The 17,157-nt window shown below is 36.1% G+C and overlaps 1 protein-coding gene across 1 annotated transcript; it reads right to left on the bottom strand.

The window, feature by feature from the left end:
- Positions 1–1,732: 1,732 nt before the first annotated feature.
- Positions 1,733–16,766, bottom strand: LOC117241138 (autophagy-related protein 23-like). Its single transcript, XM_033507107.1, has 9 exons — positions 15,773–16,766; positions 15,233–15,679; positions 13,584–13,933; positions 12,917–13,032; positions 12,431–12,606; positions 3,065–3,444; positions 2,849–2,980; positions 2,457–2,793; positions 1,733–2,343 (listed from the first exon to the last, which is right to left on the bottom strand). Exons 1-9 carry the CDS (start codon positions 16,764–16,766, stop codon positions 1,733–1,735), a joined length of 3,543 nt encoding a protein of 1,180 aa, XP_033362998.1.
- Positions 16,767–17,157: the final 391 nt, after the last annotated feature.

Raw genomic sequence — 17,157 nt, forward strand, 5'->3', positions numbered from 1 at the left:
TACTTTCCTCATATTTATTTTATTTTGTTTTCCGAATGCTTCAAAATAACTTATAACATTCCCAACTTTTGTCGCTTTTATCGGTCTATTATGGCCTAAATATATATTTACCGGTTCTTTTAGGTCGATAGATTTATCGAAATAATTTATATTATTAATTATGTGATCGGTACAACCGCTATCTAATAGCCACACTATTTCGTTCTTACTTATTTCATTCGTCTCACTGCTGTTTGCTGCGTGCGCCGTTGCTGTCCATATGCCTGCTCTTGAGTTTCCATGCTCGCCCGTGCCGGTTCTTGATTGACGATGAAAGTTTCCACGTCCTCTGCTCGTATTGCCTTTGTTCTCTCTTCCTCTGTTTCGACGCTTGTCGCCAACCGACTATCCTAGATTCTTCTAACATCTGGCAACAGTCTTTTGTCTCCACTAAGACCTTGACGCCCTCTGGCCCTTACACACACACTCTCATGTACAGTGTATGTATCATTTCCCTAACACAATTATCCCGCGTTAGGTTCAATCAGGTTAGTCCCACGCGAAATTGATCCAATCATGCGAAAACGAGTGTATTCTGATTTCTGTCGCAGATACTTCTGGCTAGTGCACTTCTTTTACGCTTCTCATCGCGACTTTTGACGACTAACGAAGATGTACGGCAGTCTGACCGTCTACATGAAAATGATCATGATTGCGGTCTGTGTACCGCCTGCCCTTCTTTATGTTCTTCCGTTAAAGACTGGTAAGTTGATACTGATTAATTATGCGATCGAAATCCTATATAATGGCTACAAAAAATATTTGCATCATTATTCTCGTTTCCTAATGAATCGCTGTTTTAATCAAGTTTTATATTGCATCAAATTTCTGTAGTTACACGAAAGTACTAAATTATAGAAAACTTGATATACACGGATTTAATTAATTGATAAATTAGTCAATATATAGGCATTATTATTTCACGTGAAATTTTACAACGTCAAAAACCTAACATTCCTGTACGAGCAGTATTAATCACAAATTGTGAGAATGCCTACTGATAAGGAAGAAAGATAATATAGAAAACGCAGACTTATGGAAAGAGAATCCCTGACATTAGACACGAATACGCGATTTCACGAAATATTTTATGGTATATATAAGATAGAGAATATATATAGAGTACATATAAGTATATGTAATATCGGAAAATAAGGATAGAAATTTTTTTTCGATTACTTACAATTTATTAATATTAAATTGAATATACAAATGTAAATTGGTCAGAGAACGATATTTAACGGAAACTAAATGCAATACTCATATCTATATCAAATAACTTTACAGTTATTTGATCACTCTCGTCACAACGAATCTAACACACACACTCTCTCTCTCTAACAACTCTATCAATTCTCACGACTCTACTCTTCGACGACTCAATTAGCTCTGATCTTCGCCAATACACTCCTGCCCGGTCGTGCTCGCTCTTGCTCTCGTCCTCTCACACACACACACACGCACACTTTTCGGCTCACATACTCTGGCCTCTCGATTGCCACTCCTTGAAATATGAAACCGTACCTCTGTTTTGACGCTGCTTATCCTTTCTCGCGTCGCTGTTACTAGGCGCTCTTGGATGTAAACAAACCACGAAAGACGACGTACACGGTGTTTTCTAATTTCAGCCGATCTCCAATCAAAGCTATTCTACGATATTACAATCGGCCTTTCCTGACAATCACATCTGCCCTCAGATGTGCTCATCAGCGCCGCTCGCACTTACATCACTATCGTCAGCATTCCACCATTTCATGTGATCGGCTGCCGTGGAAGTTGTACGTGGCCCTTCCCGCTCCCCCTCTCGCTGCACTATGTATCGGTCATTTCGCAGGACTTTTATCACCCGATACGGTCCAAGAAACTTCGGATGCAGCTTTAGCCCGGGACCCTTCTGCATCCTCTCGATCGCCACTAGATCTCCCGTCCTGTATGCTGTCGCCTTCTTGCGTCTCTTGTTATACGTCCACTTGTCTCGGGCTTGGATCTCTTCGATCCGTCTCTTTGCGTCTGTACGCAACTGATCTCGTTCCTCTTGGAACACCACGGCCTGTTCGCCCTCGATGCTATTGCTCTTCTTTCGCTCTTCCTCTATCTTCCTTTCCGTTGTTTGTTTACACGTTTCACTCTTGTCAGGGGCTTTGATCGTCGTGGCAGCGTCGTGACATTTTCGTAGGCTCGGTTCGTACATGGAAGACGTTAACAACTTACCATCTACCGAGACTATGATCTCTTCTTTTTCGAAGGTCTTTACGTTCATCGTGTCCTCGACAATCCCATCGTCGTCCTCGTCATCCACATCCTCTGTATATCGATATTATTGGAGGGATTCCGCACGTGCGACTTCCCTTGTCTTTTCGTTCGCCTTGCATTCACTCTCTTCGAGTCTATCCGAAAACTTGAAACAACCCTCACACCCGCAACGCTATCCTTCTCAGTAAATTCGCAAATATCATCAACAACATCCTGTTGCTGTTGTTTAGCCAGATTCTTCCTCCTCGTGATGTTCGCTAAGTCCTCCTGCTGGCCGCAAGAATCCGACGAGGACACCATCTCGTGGTCCACTTTACCAATCACCACGTATCTTGCCACTATTCTCCGTTCCTCCGACACTTGCTGCGCAGCTGCCCGATACTTCTTCAAAACTTCTGCCAACTCTTCTTTATTTTCTTCCAATTGCGACAGTAGCTCAGTTCGTTCGCGACTAGCTACATTAACACGATCTTCTGTTTCGAAACGTTGCCGCAGTGCTTCCTGCAACGAAGCCTGCGTCTCATTCAGTTCTTGCTCCAGTGCCTCTTTCGCTTGCCTGTTTCACTGCAACTGCTCTAGCGCATTCTGCATCTTCTAACTGGTTCTTCAGCTGTGCTACTTCCTCCTCCGTTTTGCTACCAAATGTTAACTCCTCAAGCTCTTGGCCCAATGTCCGCAATCTTTTTTCCTTCAATTCGATTTCCAATCTTGCGTCACTAAGGTTCTGTTCTATGGTAAACTACTCCGCGATCGCGATTTCTTTTTCTCTAGCTAATCTTTTACGTTGCGCTTTCTCTTGCCGCAGATCGTTCATTAGATTCTGAGTTTCTGAATCAAATTTGCGCTGTTTCTTTTCCAGAAGATTATTCCTAGCTGTTTGTTCTTCCAACAGTAGTCTCAAGTCGTGCATCTCGCCATTCAGACTTTGCACGCGTCGTTTCCATTGTCCAACAACCTGACGTTGTTCCTCGACCTCTTCGTAAGCATCAGCTAATTTCTTCTCCAATTGCTTCTTAAATCCAACCAGTTGCTCAAGATCATCCTCATGTTGCTGGGCACTTACTACATTTTCAAATTCATTCCTCAACGCTCTCTTTAGCTTTGCCCAGAACTTCGCGCATCGCTCTTGTCGTACGAAGGCCTGAGCGGAGCCTGCGAGTAATTTCTTAGCATAGGTCACCATGTGGGCGTCTGACCAACCACACACTTCTGCCATTTCCTCGAAGTCTTTCACCCACTGATTTACACTCAGCAGATCATCCCCGCTGAATTTCTCTAATGAGTCTTCCACGTCTTTAAGACTCAACATCGAACCGACGCATACCTTCTGGTGATACTCATCGCGGTCCTGATTCACCGCTCGCGTGCCTCTCCTGTATTCTCGCGCGCCTTGTTTGTCGTCTTCGCCTTCACTTTCGTCGGAGCTCTCTTCTTCCGACGATACATCGTCTCCTTCTAGGGCCGCCTGTAGCCGCGCGCGTAGTTCGGGTTTTCTTCCCGTTACCTTCAACCCCAAGCTAGCGAGACGCGCTCTCAGCTCTTTCGTCCTCAGCTTCTCGAGGTCTTTGTCACAGACGAAATTCGAGCAACTGTATATAACAAACCGAAATTCCGAACGCCTTATCGCGTGTGACCGTCCGGTCAGCACCCGTTCTCAGCCGCCTGAGTGGCATTCGATCACTCCAGCCGTTCTCCGAATTTTACGCTAAGTATAAACAAAACCTTCTCCCACTCCAACGAATGGAAGAATATAAATGCTCCCTTCAAAATCATCCAGTCAGTCTAATAAAAAAATTCTTAACTAATCCAAGTATCGAAAGTGTATCATCGCGAACCGAAAAAATTGTATAAATTGAGTAAAAAATAAAAAGAACTTAATCTCCTTTTCGGAAATTAACAAGTTCCTTATTTTTACCTTAATTTTACACGACATCTTCAACGTTCGCCATTTTATTCTATTCTTTTTCTACTCCCGCACAAATAGCTCCGTTAAATCGTGTCGTTTTCTGTCCTGTTCAATCCCGGCTGAGCCCCCACTTGTAATATCGGAAAATAAGGATAGAAATTTTTTTTCGATTACTTACAATTTATTAATATTAAATTGAATATACAAATATAAATTGGACAGAGAACGATATTTAACGGAAACTAAATGCAATACTCGTATCTATATCAAATAACTTTACAGTTATTTGATCACTCTCGTCACAACAAATCTAACACACACACACTCTCTCTCTAACAACTCTATCAATTCTCACGACTCTACTCTTCGACGACTCAATTAGCTCTGATCTTCGCCGCGCTTCGAACCCTTAGGAGTAGATCGACCAGGTTTGCACGCTCTGTTCGACCTGGCAACCAGCACAGATCTCGCACCGGATATAGGCGGATTCATCTGTGCGAGCTTACTCCTCAGCTCCTCCAGCGTCAAATCCTCTTCACCCGACAATCGTTCGTCGTTCTACGATATTACAGTATATATAGAGTAAGAATATATATTGAGTATATATAAGTACCAAAAATACATCCTAAGACGTGTGTGCGATCTACGCTGTATGGGACGTGTTATAAATGGTTTCCGCCACTCAACCGCATTTGAATTTGTGAACACGATCGAACAATTGACACGAATTATTAATTCCCGTCTCTACTCTAGTAACGATTTGCTTTGGAACGAGGTCGAATCGTTCTGATTCCGCGCATGATTAACAAATAATTACAGAGGACATCAATTACTTGGATGGTGTTCGCCATTTCAACGTAGCATCGATGACATCCGGTAATTAGACTCAAAGTGATTTGCTTAAACCGATTAATTTGATCAAACCAACCAATTACTTTAATTAATGCAAGCTGTACTCGAGATTCGCGCATCTTGTGTATACACACCGGGTCAGATAAAAGTTTTCATTCATCCCAGTAGAACTTTCGTAGTCCTTGAGGACGAGTGTCGCTTCTCGTGCATCTAAAGTTTCGTTCAAATTAGCCGATTTATTTGAATTCGATCGACTGGAAACCTCTTTGTCACTGTGAATTTGTTACTTAATTGATACTCTTATACGCCTTTGTCCTTTAAGGTCTTACATCCATTTTTAATTAGTCAAGTCGTTTGACTTTTCACAAGTATTTTGAAACTATTTTACTAGCGCGAATCTACTTTTTTTTACTTGAGATTATCTGCTATTTTTATTGAAATGTATATGTACGTATATACACTTTTGAATTTTAGCCTTCTATTATTCTTATATCCTTTAAACGTCATTTCAAGCTTCAGGCGACTTTAACTCAAATAGCTCGATTTCAAGTTCTAACGTATACTGTAAAGCACACTTGCGAAGTGAAACAGTAAACACGATATAAAAACTCTCTCCCCAGTAAGAAATCGAATATCCAATTTCAATCGTGCTTCATCGATGAAGCATCAATGCTACGTAGAAGCATTGTGGCAGCCGCAATGCGGATCCGTTGCGGATCCGAACAAAAATTTCCTGGCACGATCGTTTTCGTAACGCTATTAGCCGTTTCATTATCAGGGATGTTTTAAAAATCCGTATCGGATTGTCGAAACATACCGTTCAACGCGTTCACGCTTCACTTCATCAGCTATATCAGAAACGTTACACTAAAGAGTCAAAAGGTTGCCAAATATTCGTGCTTTACCTTTTGTTTGTGTGACGTTCTGTAATTGGTTTTCCAATTCAAGAGGTAATTTATACATTAGTGTTTTCTTTATTTGGTTTACGATTATTTGAAAGAAAAGTAATTACGAGAGGAAACTCTGATAGACTAGCGGCAAGCTACGTTCGGAACCGAGCGCGTTGTGAATTGACAATCGTAACCAAACATCGCGACACAGTTCACCACACTACGCGTACAGCATGATCACGCTGAGTGGCGTTGAAACGGTTAACGTAACTGCGCGTACGACCGTCCAATGGCAAAGATATTCAAGCTGAGAATCGTCTTCAGATGCTATAGACGACAACTGTACTGACTTTCAAGGAGAAACCATTCGACATGGTCTTATGCTTGTGCCGGGACCTGCGGTTTGCAGTCTCTGCATCTGCTATCATTCGAAGCCGAAGTGGTGCCAGGTGATCTCATGCAAACCACCCGTAGTGAGTATATGCTCATTACTTAAACACTTAACACAACCAGAGAGAAACTAAAGCACACCGTTAACGCTTGCACGCTGGTCGTTAAAGCACATGCTACGCGAATAGGGTACACAGCGATTCATCTAACTTGCCTTGAATTACTTTTACAAAGAGAAACATGGACAGGAATAATTTTTTGTTACGAGTCGTTTAATTTATTCGTTCGTTAGAACGATTGGTCTGACAAATTCAAAGTCTTGTTCCGTATAAATATTTTTAAACAAGCACGTCATAAGCTTTGTATATTTTTTTTTATCGCAACGAAACTGTTCAGAGAAATGTTGAAATTATTAATTACAAAAGAAGACATTTACGTTGTAAAAATGTTAGCGAAAACATTTGTGAAAAAGTTACTTTGTTATAAATTCTAGAAAAAGAAATATTGAAAATCACGTCCCATTTATTCAGTTGCACGTATGAAAAGTATTTTGCATTCGCGCAAAAAATCCCTTAAGGATACATATTTTATAATAATTGGAGTGTCAAAGTTATTACGCGGATTGGCGTACCTTAACCACGTGCCTTTTAATGAAACTAGGTTATTCATTTGTTATTCGTTCCTAACTTTCAACTTTATGATTTTTGCGGAATAAAATTTTATATTCCGGTTCAGTTTATAAATGATTCATTTTGAATTTAATAAAATTAGAGTTACAGCAGTGCAATTTAATAAAGAACAAATAATCATTTGTACTTTATTAAAATGTTCTTTTAGCGTCTCGTTTTAATATTTCTCTAATAATATTTTGTTAACCGTTATATTTAAATGAAGGTTTTCAAAGCAGAGACGTACATTAACGTAGGAAATAGACGTACATTTATAATGAGAATTCAGAAGCAAAAATATTTCATACAAAAATAAATATTCCCCATGTGTAAATAGCTACGTTATGACTTTTATATGTATCTAACGTCTTTCCATGCAAGGTAACGTATATTTGCATCTGTGCTTCTTCGCTTCTGAGTAGTAAAACCTGGCATTCATGCGGCTGATAGGTAGTTACGCGCTGACAACGAAAAACATAAAATGAATAAAAAGCATGAGCCATCCTATAAAAAAAATAAAGCTGCTTTTATCTTTCATTACATATTCGTCAGAATATTGTTAATAAATATTTAAGTTCAGATTTCAGCTTAAATAAATGCATAGGGTTGGACATTTATTTATATATGTATCTGTGAACGCTTTTTGACATAAAATTTTTATAACGACTAAAATGACATATTCCGATATTAAATTAATTTGATGAGAATAAAAACTGAATTTTTTAAACGAGATTTTGTATGAAGTTACATTTATTGGGAAAAATTCATTCTTTTATAATATGATAAAACGAGACTCATAGTCTGTATAAATCATTTCATGGAATATTATGTATATGTACATGTGTTCTACGCTTTTATTATAAAAATGCTAAATGAACATAACGATCAAATGCATCGACAAATGCATTGAACATATCGATTGTTATTTTGAAAAATTGATTATCTTTTATTTGTTTCGAACTACAAATTGATTGAGACATTCGTGTTTGCTAAATTGCGAATTTAACGCAATGGAGTCGTCTGAATGCCTTGCGAGCATGTAAATATAGCGTCGAATTAACAGGTCAATTACTTGAGGTTGGAACTGAAAGAAAGAGAAAGATGGAGGAGGTCTTGCCTTCGAATGCTGGACACTTCTAAAGCCCACAGTTCGCTGAAATTGCCAGAGAATTCAATTAAATGGCAAATTAAACCATTGAACTGAATCTGTTTCCAATCGTGAGCTTGGAGGTTCTACCCTTTGAATTTTTAAACCAGTCAACCTTCTTTTGTACGTATGGTAACGAATATAATTCATAAACTAATGAGGTGTGTAATTCAATTGAAAGCTCTTTTCACTGAATTCAGTTTAGACTAAGAAAAATGATATAATAACGAAATTATCAATTTACAATTTATAGAGCGTATACTTTATTCGAAAGTGAAGTTTATTACTGCAAATATTAGTTGGCTACTTATAGCCTGTTTGAAAAGGTGATTTAATTTCGATTGATTTTCGATAAGTTTTTGTTGGTTTACTCAGGTTAATTAATCTCCAATAAAATAGAAATACCAATCCGGCAGTATAATTGCTTTCTTGCTTATTACTTTTTTACTAATTAGCGATGCACGATTTCAGACCAGTAAATATTTTTCCATCGGGAGAAGTCAGGTTGAGAGATGCAAGATTTATACGCTCGTTCTGTCAGTTATCCCAGTGTCTGTTACGCGATAGAAAATGAACGAACTGAATAATAAATGCATTATCGGCATGAAGATTGCTTGATGTAGGCCACCGCTTTTTTTCTATCCTTCCGATACCATTTTTCTTTTTTTTTTTTTTTGCGAAACACTTTGCTAGTCGTGAGAAGCAGCAATTCCCTTCTGCGAATCAATTACGGTTCACGAGAAATTGTATTATAGCCTGGAACGTATTCAAATTATCTTCAATTATTCTCGGCTGTTTCCATTTCCATTCGTCTCTTACGTAAGTACTCGTTTGATGTACGTACATAGTGAGACAATAATCGTTAACACCTTTAATGTCTTCAGTATTATAGAATAAGACGCGAAAATGCGTTGAAACCTGACTTTTAGATTCGCGAGACTCTATAAGGCTTCGAAAGTCTCTTGTTTCAGGCCGAATAAAAAATTGTAGATGAAGAATTACATTGCGAGGTCTGTTAAGGAAAATTTTAAATCGTATCGTTGTAATAGGATTATTTCAGCGAGGGAAATTACGTGTTGCGTGCGAAGCCACGAGCTTTCTTTCAGACTAATATACATAATTGTCCTATCGAACTTTCCATCTAAACCGTTGCGCTCACACGTGGATTTTGCATTTCAATTTTCTTACTTACAGTCCAGTCCAGTGAGACCAAGTTAAATTTTTCAGCCCTCCGAGGTAGAATATGTTTTATAGAGAGACGTACAACGCCATGAAGGGGAGACAGATCAATAAATTGGGTTATCTTTAAATTACTGACAATCATTTCATCGACGCGGTTTCACCGACACCGAGTCCCCCGGCAACGTCTGTCAAAGCTTATTTACCGATACACTGAAATCAACCACAATCATTTTACCGACCTCTTCCCTTGCTGACAGTTATTATACTCGCTGTCATATGTTATCGTTGATTATACATCTTTATTTACAAATTCGTTCCTGTGTATAACGAAACAAAGGAAGAAACGAAAATGATACGTTTCATGACGCATTGTTAAATTATTAATTAACGAGAGTTACATATCTACATGAATGCTTTGAAATGTCAGTTATAATTCATGAAAATGGATACAAGCCATTTTACTATACATAAATAGAATTATAAAGACATGTTACGTACTAATGCTTTTACGAAATATATTTCTGTATACGTTTGACGTTTCTGTATTATTCCTTATGTGCTTTCTGCTCTTGTGTTTAGCTCGTCGGAAGTAAAAATACGTTAGGCGAATCAGCTAATCTATTCGAGCGTTTCAATGGCTCAGTCTTCTCTTATGCAACTACCAAAAGAGAAGATAAGTCTTTGGTTATACAACATTTCATAACGTCCAAAGTAACGGGGCACTAATTAGTTGAAACTTTAAGACAGACCAGATATCAGTCATCGTCCGTAAATACATTTATTACGATCGTTTAAAGTTTAAAGAAACACCGTTATAAGGTCGTAATACGAGACAAAGCGATTCAGAACTCGAATTCATTTGTTGGAACGACGCCATGGGCAAAAGTAGATAATGGAAAACTTTCTTCCAAAGACCATTTGATAGCGCCGACGTAATCAAGAGCGTGACGATATTGCCAGAGACGTTTCTGCAAATAGAAGACTAACTTATTTACGAATTGCCGTAACACGATTGCCGCTGGTAGTATGGTTAGTAATCGCTTTATTGAATTTTCGCTTGATGTGACATCGTCGAGAGTTTCTAGCGAAATTCTTCTTCCAGTAAAACTATGTTTCTACAGCAATGGCTGTAATTTTCGAGTTACCGTTTGCGAAGAAATCTTTTTCTTTGTTACGTGTAATAGATTATTTTTAAGTTTTAAATTACATTGGTAACCTTCTATAATTTATTACTCGAAGGTGGTAATTTTTTCTTAAATAGTTTGTTTTTCCTATAATTATTTTACTACAGAATCCTCAAAAACATGATGTATGTATATATATCCTGAAATATTATCAGTCTATTGTCAAGTTATAGAACATTATGGAAATTGCCAATTAAAGTCATAAAAAACTAAAAAATAAGGAAGTTCGTTAAAATATGTGATTTTCCAATCAAGATATAGAATTTATTCGAGTAATATAGATTACGGTAGAGATGGTGACGGTAACAATGAGTGGACTGATTCTTCGTGCGAAAACAAATTGGAAGCGCAGAGCGATGTATTGTTTCAGCGAATATCGATTTTAAAGCATGGTTTTAAAGCACGGTATAATCAATTTTTTTTACATAAAATTATATTGTATAGGCTATTGTTATTTAAACATTTTAAATTGGATGGTTTTTACATATGCTAAAAAAATGGAAAATGATGATGATGAATCAATGACACGTAGAAAATTATAATCTATTGTATTGTTGTTATCTAATGGTGTTGTAGTTGACTGTATGGTGGATGTATCTAATGGTGTTGTAGTTGACTGTATGTTGTTCAATATTGCTATGAAATTCTTGTGATTCATTGTCACTTATACGGAGGATGGAAGTATACGAAATTGATAAAATTATTAATAATATTTACGAAGAGAAAGTAAACTGTTGGATATATGACAAAATAATTCTATTTTAAATAAGAGACTGGTCAGCGTGGTTATTTTGTTTACAAAATCAAACGAATTTAATGAATGTAATGGTAAGGAAGTAACTATAAGTGGCTGTTAAACTATTTTTATGCTTGAAAAGTAATTCGCAAAGTAATGTAAAGCAGTTCTACTGAGTTGTACATAACCTCTTTCAGAATTTGTTCTTAACCTCTTGCTTCATAACTTCCTTAATTATACTCTTCAAACTTATTGACTACTTCGATGTTGTTACGAACAGAAACTGATAAAATATTAATCTTAAATATAGATTGAAATGAAAGCTTGTCAGGTAAATATATATATATATGTACTACTTACTCAAACTATGGATCACATAACCTGTACAAAAAAAAAAAAAATTATTGTACACTATAAAGCAAGAGGTTAAATCTTTAATCTGTTAAGAATTAAATTTTTTATTGTAACTGCGAAAATTATAACAGTACCAAGCGAAGCAAGTACGGAATATATGCGGAATATGAATCGCTCAACGAACCAAAGAGCGGCTCAGTGACAAAATTAGTAAAGTAAAGACCACAAATATTACAACATTATATTCTACCACAAAATAATTCTCTATACAAAAAAGGTACACAACGAATCGATTTTTCACAACGATAAGAGTCAACAGAACCAATCAAGACCAGGCGAGACTCTCATAAGACAACGATATCAGAGGGATCAAATCAGCGACTTCAATCTATGTTACAGAGTATAGTTATCAAGAAAAATTGCTCTTTTCATGAAAAGTATGGTAATGATACTCTTATAATACATTGTATATCTGGCAGTCGGATGTGCCCGTGGCCATCGGAAATGTAAAGACGACGCTTTTAGAAAGTGATAGCGCCATCGCGTTTTAAAAACTTTTACTTTTTCATTTACCATTACGAAGATTGTGATGGAAGAACGTAATGGGGTAAAAGACGACAATTCCTTAGTGAAGAATGCTCAAAGAGATTCTATAGGGATCGATGCTCGTTCCGTTGGGTGGTTCATTCGAATTTTGATTGGGATTATCGGGATGGAAGGGTCGAGAGTGTCACGTAAAGTTGGTACTTGGGTGGTAGTAAGAAGGCTGAGTCGTAACCCAACTACTTATTTTCCTTTATAAAAGATTCTTTATCTAAAGATGTGTCACCTGCATATCTTGAATGATCTCCAATCTCAGTTGTATTCTCTGCTTGCTTTTCTTGAAATTTCTCATCTTTTTTTTTTTTATATTGATCATCAATTTGTGGATCCTTATTTATTATTTCTTGTTCTACTTCATTAATCGCAGCGTTCTTTATGCTCTCTGTCTCACTACTTTCCTTACTTTAAAAATTTTTTTTTGTTTTTATTTTAATCTGTTACATCACATTTATTTACTACTAAACCATCTTGAATTGTATTATCTGTACATTCCTGTGACTTATTCTTTTTTTTTTTTGATTTTCTGGAATATCATGCATATTCTTTATAATATCAGTCGTTGATTCTGATATTAATGAAGAAGATACATCTACTTTTATCGATGATTCTACTTTATTAATGTCACTGTGCACTTCATCTAGTTGTTCCATAGTAAAACATCAAGATTGTTACAATTACTTAAGAAGTCATGGATTGTTATTTAAATATTTACTGCACTTTTCCATCAATGTAACCCTTTATGGCAGTTTGACATTCTACAGAACACCAATGCTGTATCAGTTTATATTTTTCTTCATCATGAAGTTTTATTATATCACCTAATTCTTCCTGATGTTTTTTTTTCTTTTTTTTTCAATTTTTAAATAAGAGTGTGTTTTCTATGTGAATCTTTTAATTCTTGGTTCGCCTCGAGTAAGCGATTATTAACATCTTTGGAAAGTTTTTGGACGTTTTCCAGTTCTTTTCTAAGAAAATTATTTTGTTTGTTCATATCTTTTACTTTACTAAAATCCAGTTTCAATTTATTAGTTTCTTCTTCATATTTATATCCAAAATCACCCACTTTTTCATATTCACCCTTTAGTTCGTCTAGTTCACATTGAAGGGCAGATTATTTGTCCTTGTGGTTCAAGAACTACATTTTATCTCTTTTGCATCTTTAGCTCCAGCTTCACGTTCCTCCATTGAATTACTAACACATGAATTAAGTTTGGCCTTTTTTTTTGTTCCAGCAAGTCAACTTCATATTTGTGACTTATGTTATTTCTTCTAATTTTATTGTTAGTTCTTCAATTTGTATTCCAAAAGATTGAACTCTTTTTACGTGCGTGTGTGTTTTTTTTTTGTAACTCGTCGAATTGCAATTCTAATTTTTGCACTTCCTCCTTCATGTCCTCTATATGCTTCTCGAACTCTTGTGTCGTCCTGTCTTTGTCGGAACATTCTACTTGAAGATCAGCGAGTTGATGCTCGGGATCGTAATTCAATTTTTGGTCGTTAGCAGTAATAAGCTCGCGTAACTTCACTTTTGAACTTGATCTTGTTTGGTCTTGATTGTGTTTTCGTAGTGCTTGTGGTGTTCTAAAAGTAATCGTCACGTTGCTTGCATTTTTAGTGCACATTGATACACTGCACTCTGCACAGGCAATGCTTTTGTTGTCATGAAATCTCTCTAACTTTTCAGTAACAAAACCTTTTATTTTATTATTTAATTTTGGATCATACGCCCCTGGTGGAGATACATTATGTGTTCTCTTTACCTTTATTATGCACACGTTTTCCTTTTGCTCTCAATTTTTCGATCATCTTGTGCTGTTCTATATATTGTGTTCTTATGTTCTTCGCATATAAATCCTGTCGATTGACTTTATCTTTCAGTTGAGGTACACGTTTAATTCTTTACCTGTGATTATGATGAACAACCTCAGCGTATTTCCTTTCTCTCTCTCTCTTTTTTTTTATGGATTTCTTGATAATCTTTTAGAAGTTGCTCGTTATATTTGGAAAGCTTTCTCACTTCGTCTTCAGCTGTTTCCTAACGGGATTTTTCTTCTTCAAGATTTTCTGTAATCATTTTTTCTAAACTTTTCCATTTATTCTGTTCTTCTTCGAGTAATTCATTACGTTTCGGTATCTGGCTATCTTTTCCTTTAAAACATTTAATTTTATCAGAGAGTTCTCCTATTTTCAAACTTGCTTCATTTAAGGTAACTTTATGAATTTCCGATTGATGCTTTAACATTTGATGTAAGTCTTCTATTGCTGTTTCACGTTCTTTCAACTGTTCATTAAATTCGTTGTTTAACATATCCACTCGAGAAATTTCGAGTTCTTGAGCATCGTTTCTTCTTTTAGAAATTTGGCTTATTTTCTCTCGCCTGCTGCTACATGTTGCTGTCATTTTATCAACTTCTTTCTTCTTTTTTTTTCTTTTTTTTTTTTGAACTTAAAATCTTGATTTAAGGTTTGTGTTTCACTATATGATTTATTATTATTAACTAGTTCAACATTATTTTCAGTAGATTTTTTTTCGCGTGATTTTTATACTTATTTAAATAGTTTAACACGAGCAAATGCATCGTACGTCAGATATACCATTTTTAATAAATTGTCGCCTTTACAACTCGAGTTACCTCTGAACGAGTCGCATGATTGATCAATAAGCCATGAGTAATTATGCAAACTCAGTTTTTTTCATCTATTTATTTGAATATTATAACAAAGACTTTACATTGAATATTTTATTAAAATTGTAAGTTTTTCATAAACGCTTCAAAATCCACAGTCTATTGATCAACTCCTCTATCCTTTCTCTTTCTCCTCACTAAAATAGATAAATTCCTAATGTAGTTTGTGATCATCCTAATGTAGTTTATCATCTGATATATTTTTTGAAATAATTTCTGTCTGTACATTTTCTTCTTTTCTCTTACTCCTCTTTCTCTTTCTAATGAATTCTTTTTATTCCGTAAAATAGTTTTTGTATATTCAATTTTGTTAAGTGCAATCCTTATTTCTGATAACTTACTTTTATTAGATAATTCTTGTGAATCTTCTACTACATCTTCCATATCATTTTGAGTGTGGCTTCTACCTTCAGTAAATTTAATATCTTGAACCGTATCATTAATTTCAATAGCTCTTTCGGTATCAAGTAAATCGCACTTATTATTTAATATACCTTTTGAATTGACTTCTGTCTCTGCAGTTTCTTCTTTTGTATCTTCTTCGAGTTTTCTTTGTTCTTCTAATCCACCCTTCTCATTTTGTAGGATCTTCCTTGTATCTTCATCTTTTTTAACTTCGACTTTATCCGATCTCCTAGGTCTGCCTCTATGTTTCGCTTCATCAGTTGCTATTACACCCGTTACTGCATTATCATTTTCTACAGATTTATACCTATCGCTATCACTAGCTGTGTTCGTTAAAAGAACTTCCCTTCGTTGACGAGTATCAGTTGTTTCGTTTTCACTATCTGAAATTGATTTTTGTTTAACACCTCTTTTTTCTTCTTTGGCATATTTATTTTCTACATTTTCCGATGCCTTTTGTTTATTAATTATTTCACACTTGTCTTCGATTAATTTCGTCATTAAAGCGCTTCGCAAAATTTTATTTGTGTTTGATTGTCTGGTTTGATTATAAACAATTTCTTCAAATTTTGGCGAAGTAGCAGGCTTTGCAGTAACATTATAACGACTGCTCCGTTTACTACTATCTAACATAGATGGAGATGGATTCTTGTCATTTTTTGATTTATTCTCTAAAGACTTCTCTTGTGTATTAACATCTAAATTTCTCGACATAAGATCTGCTGACGTTTTTGATTCTGTAGTGTCACACGCATTTTTCGCTGTCATCATTTGGTCTTCTTCTATAAGCAAATGTTCATTATTGTAAGCATTATCTCTTGCTTTTTGTATGGATTCTAATGATATATTTTGTTCAACGTTGTCTATTGATTTTGTATCATTTTCAGCAGTTGATTTACTAACTGCTTCTAATTCCTTCGTTTCAATTTGGTTTTCTTTATTTGTATCGCCGTCCAAAATATTTCTCATTGAAATATTATCCTTCTTGTTATGATCTTTTTCTGCTTCTCCTAAACTTTTACTTTTTTTGTCAAACCATTCTTGTAAATTTTGAGTATCTTGTGACGAAGATGGTGACAAATCATTATACAATACTGCAATATCTTCTTTCCTTCGTTTCACAGACTCTTTCTGGTATTCTGTTGAGCTATTGACATCAAACATTAAGTCTGTTTTAATGAAAATATAATCCTGTGAAGCGGTGTCAATTGATACTTTTTTTTCATAAGAATTTTCTACATTAGACTGCAATTCTTTTGAAAATTCTTTCAAAACCATTTCTTCATTTCCTACAGTAACGTCTGTTTTCTCCAAGCTTTTGTTCAAATTATGAGAAACTAAACTACCCTGATAACTCCGACTAGTCGCTGCTTTAATAGTCTCCTTTAACAGTTTTCTTAACTTGATTTCGTTCTGCTTTTGCATAGCGTCTAGTATGGCCCGAATACTTGGATCCACAGCAGTAGCCATAGGGCTAACAGAAGATGTGTCTTCTGATTTTTTGCTTATAGTGGTTATTGTACTGTTGTTGGAGTCTGTACTAGCGAAGCTATTGCGACGAGTACGATAATATTTAAAAGAATCCAGTTCTTTACCTGAATATTCCTCTTTTCGTAACCAGTTTCAGTTTTGGTGATGACCGTAGTCCGCTTTCCGTAGAAGCCGTTTTCACGCAAAGTGAGCTGATCTGCAGAGGTCCGCTGATCCCTCAATCTTCAATGATGCACGTATGCCGAAATGCGTAATTTCGTTTTCTTGAAGTTGATGGATCCTGGCACGGATCGCCAAAATGTCACGTAAAGTTGGTACTTGGGTGGTAGTAAGAAGGCTGAGTCGTAACTCAACTACTTATTTTCCTTTA

Source organism: Bombus vosnesenskii, unplaced genomic scaffold (assembly GCF_011952255.1).
Source record: "Bombus vosnesenskii isolate JDL3184/JDL3185 unplaced genomic scaffold, Bvos_JDL3184-5_v1.1 scf7180000015315, whole genome shotgun sequence".
NCBI classification, from domain to species: domain Eukaryota; kingdom Metazoa; phylum Arthropoda; class Insecta; order Hymenoptera; family Apidae; genus Bombus; species Bombus vosnesenskii.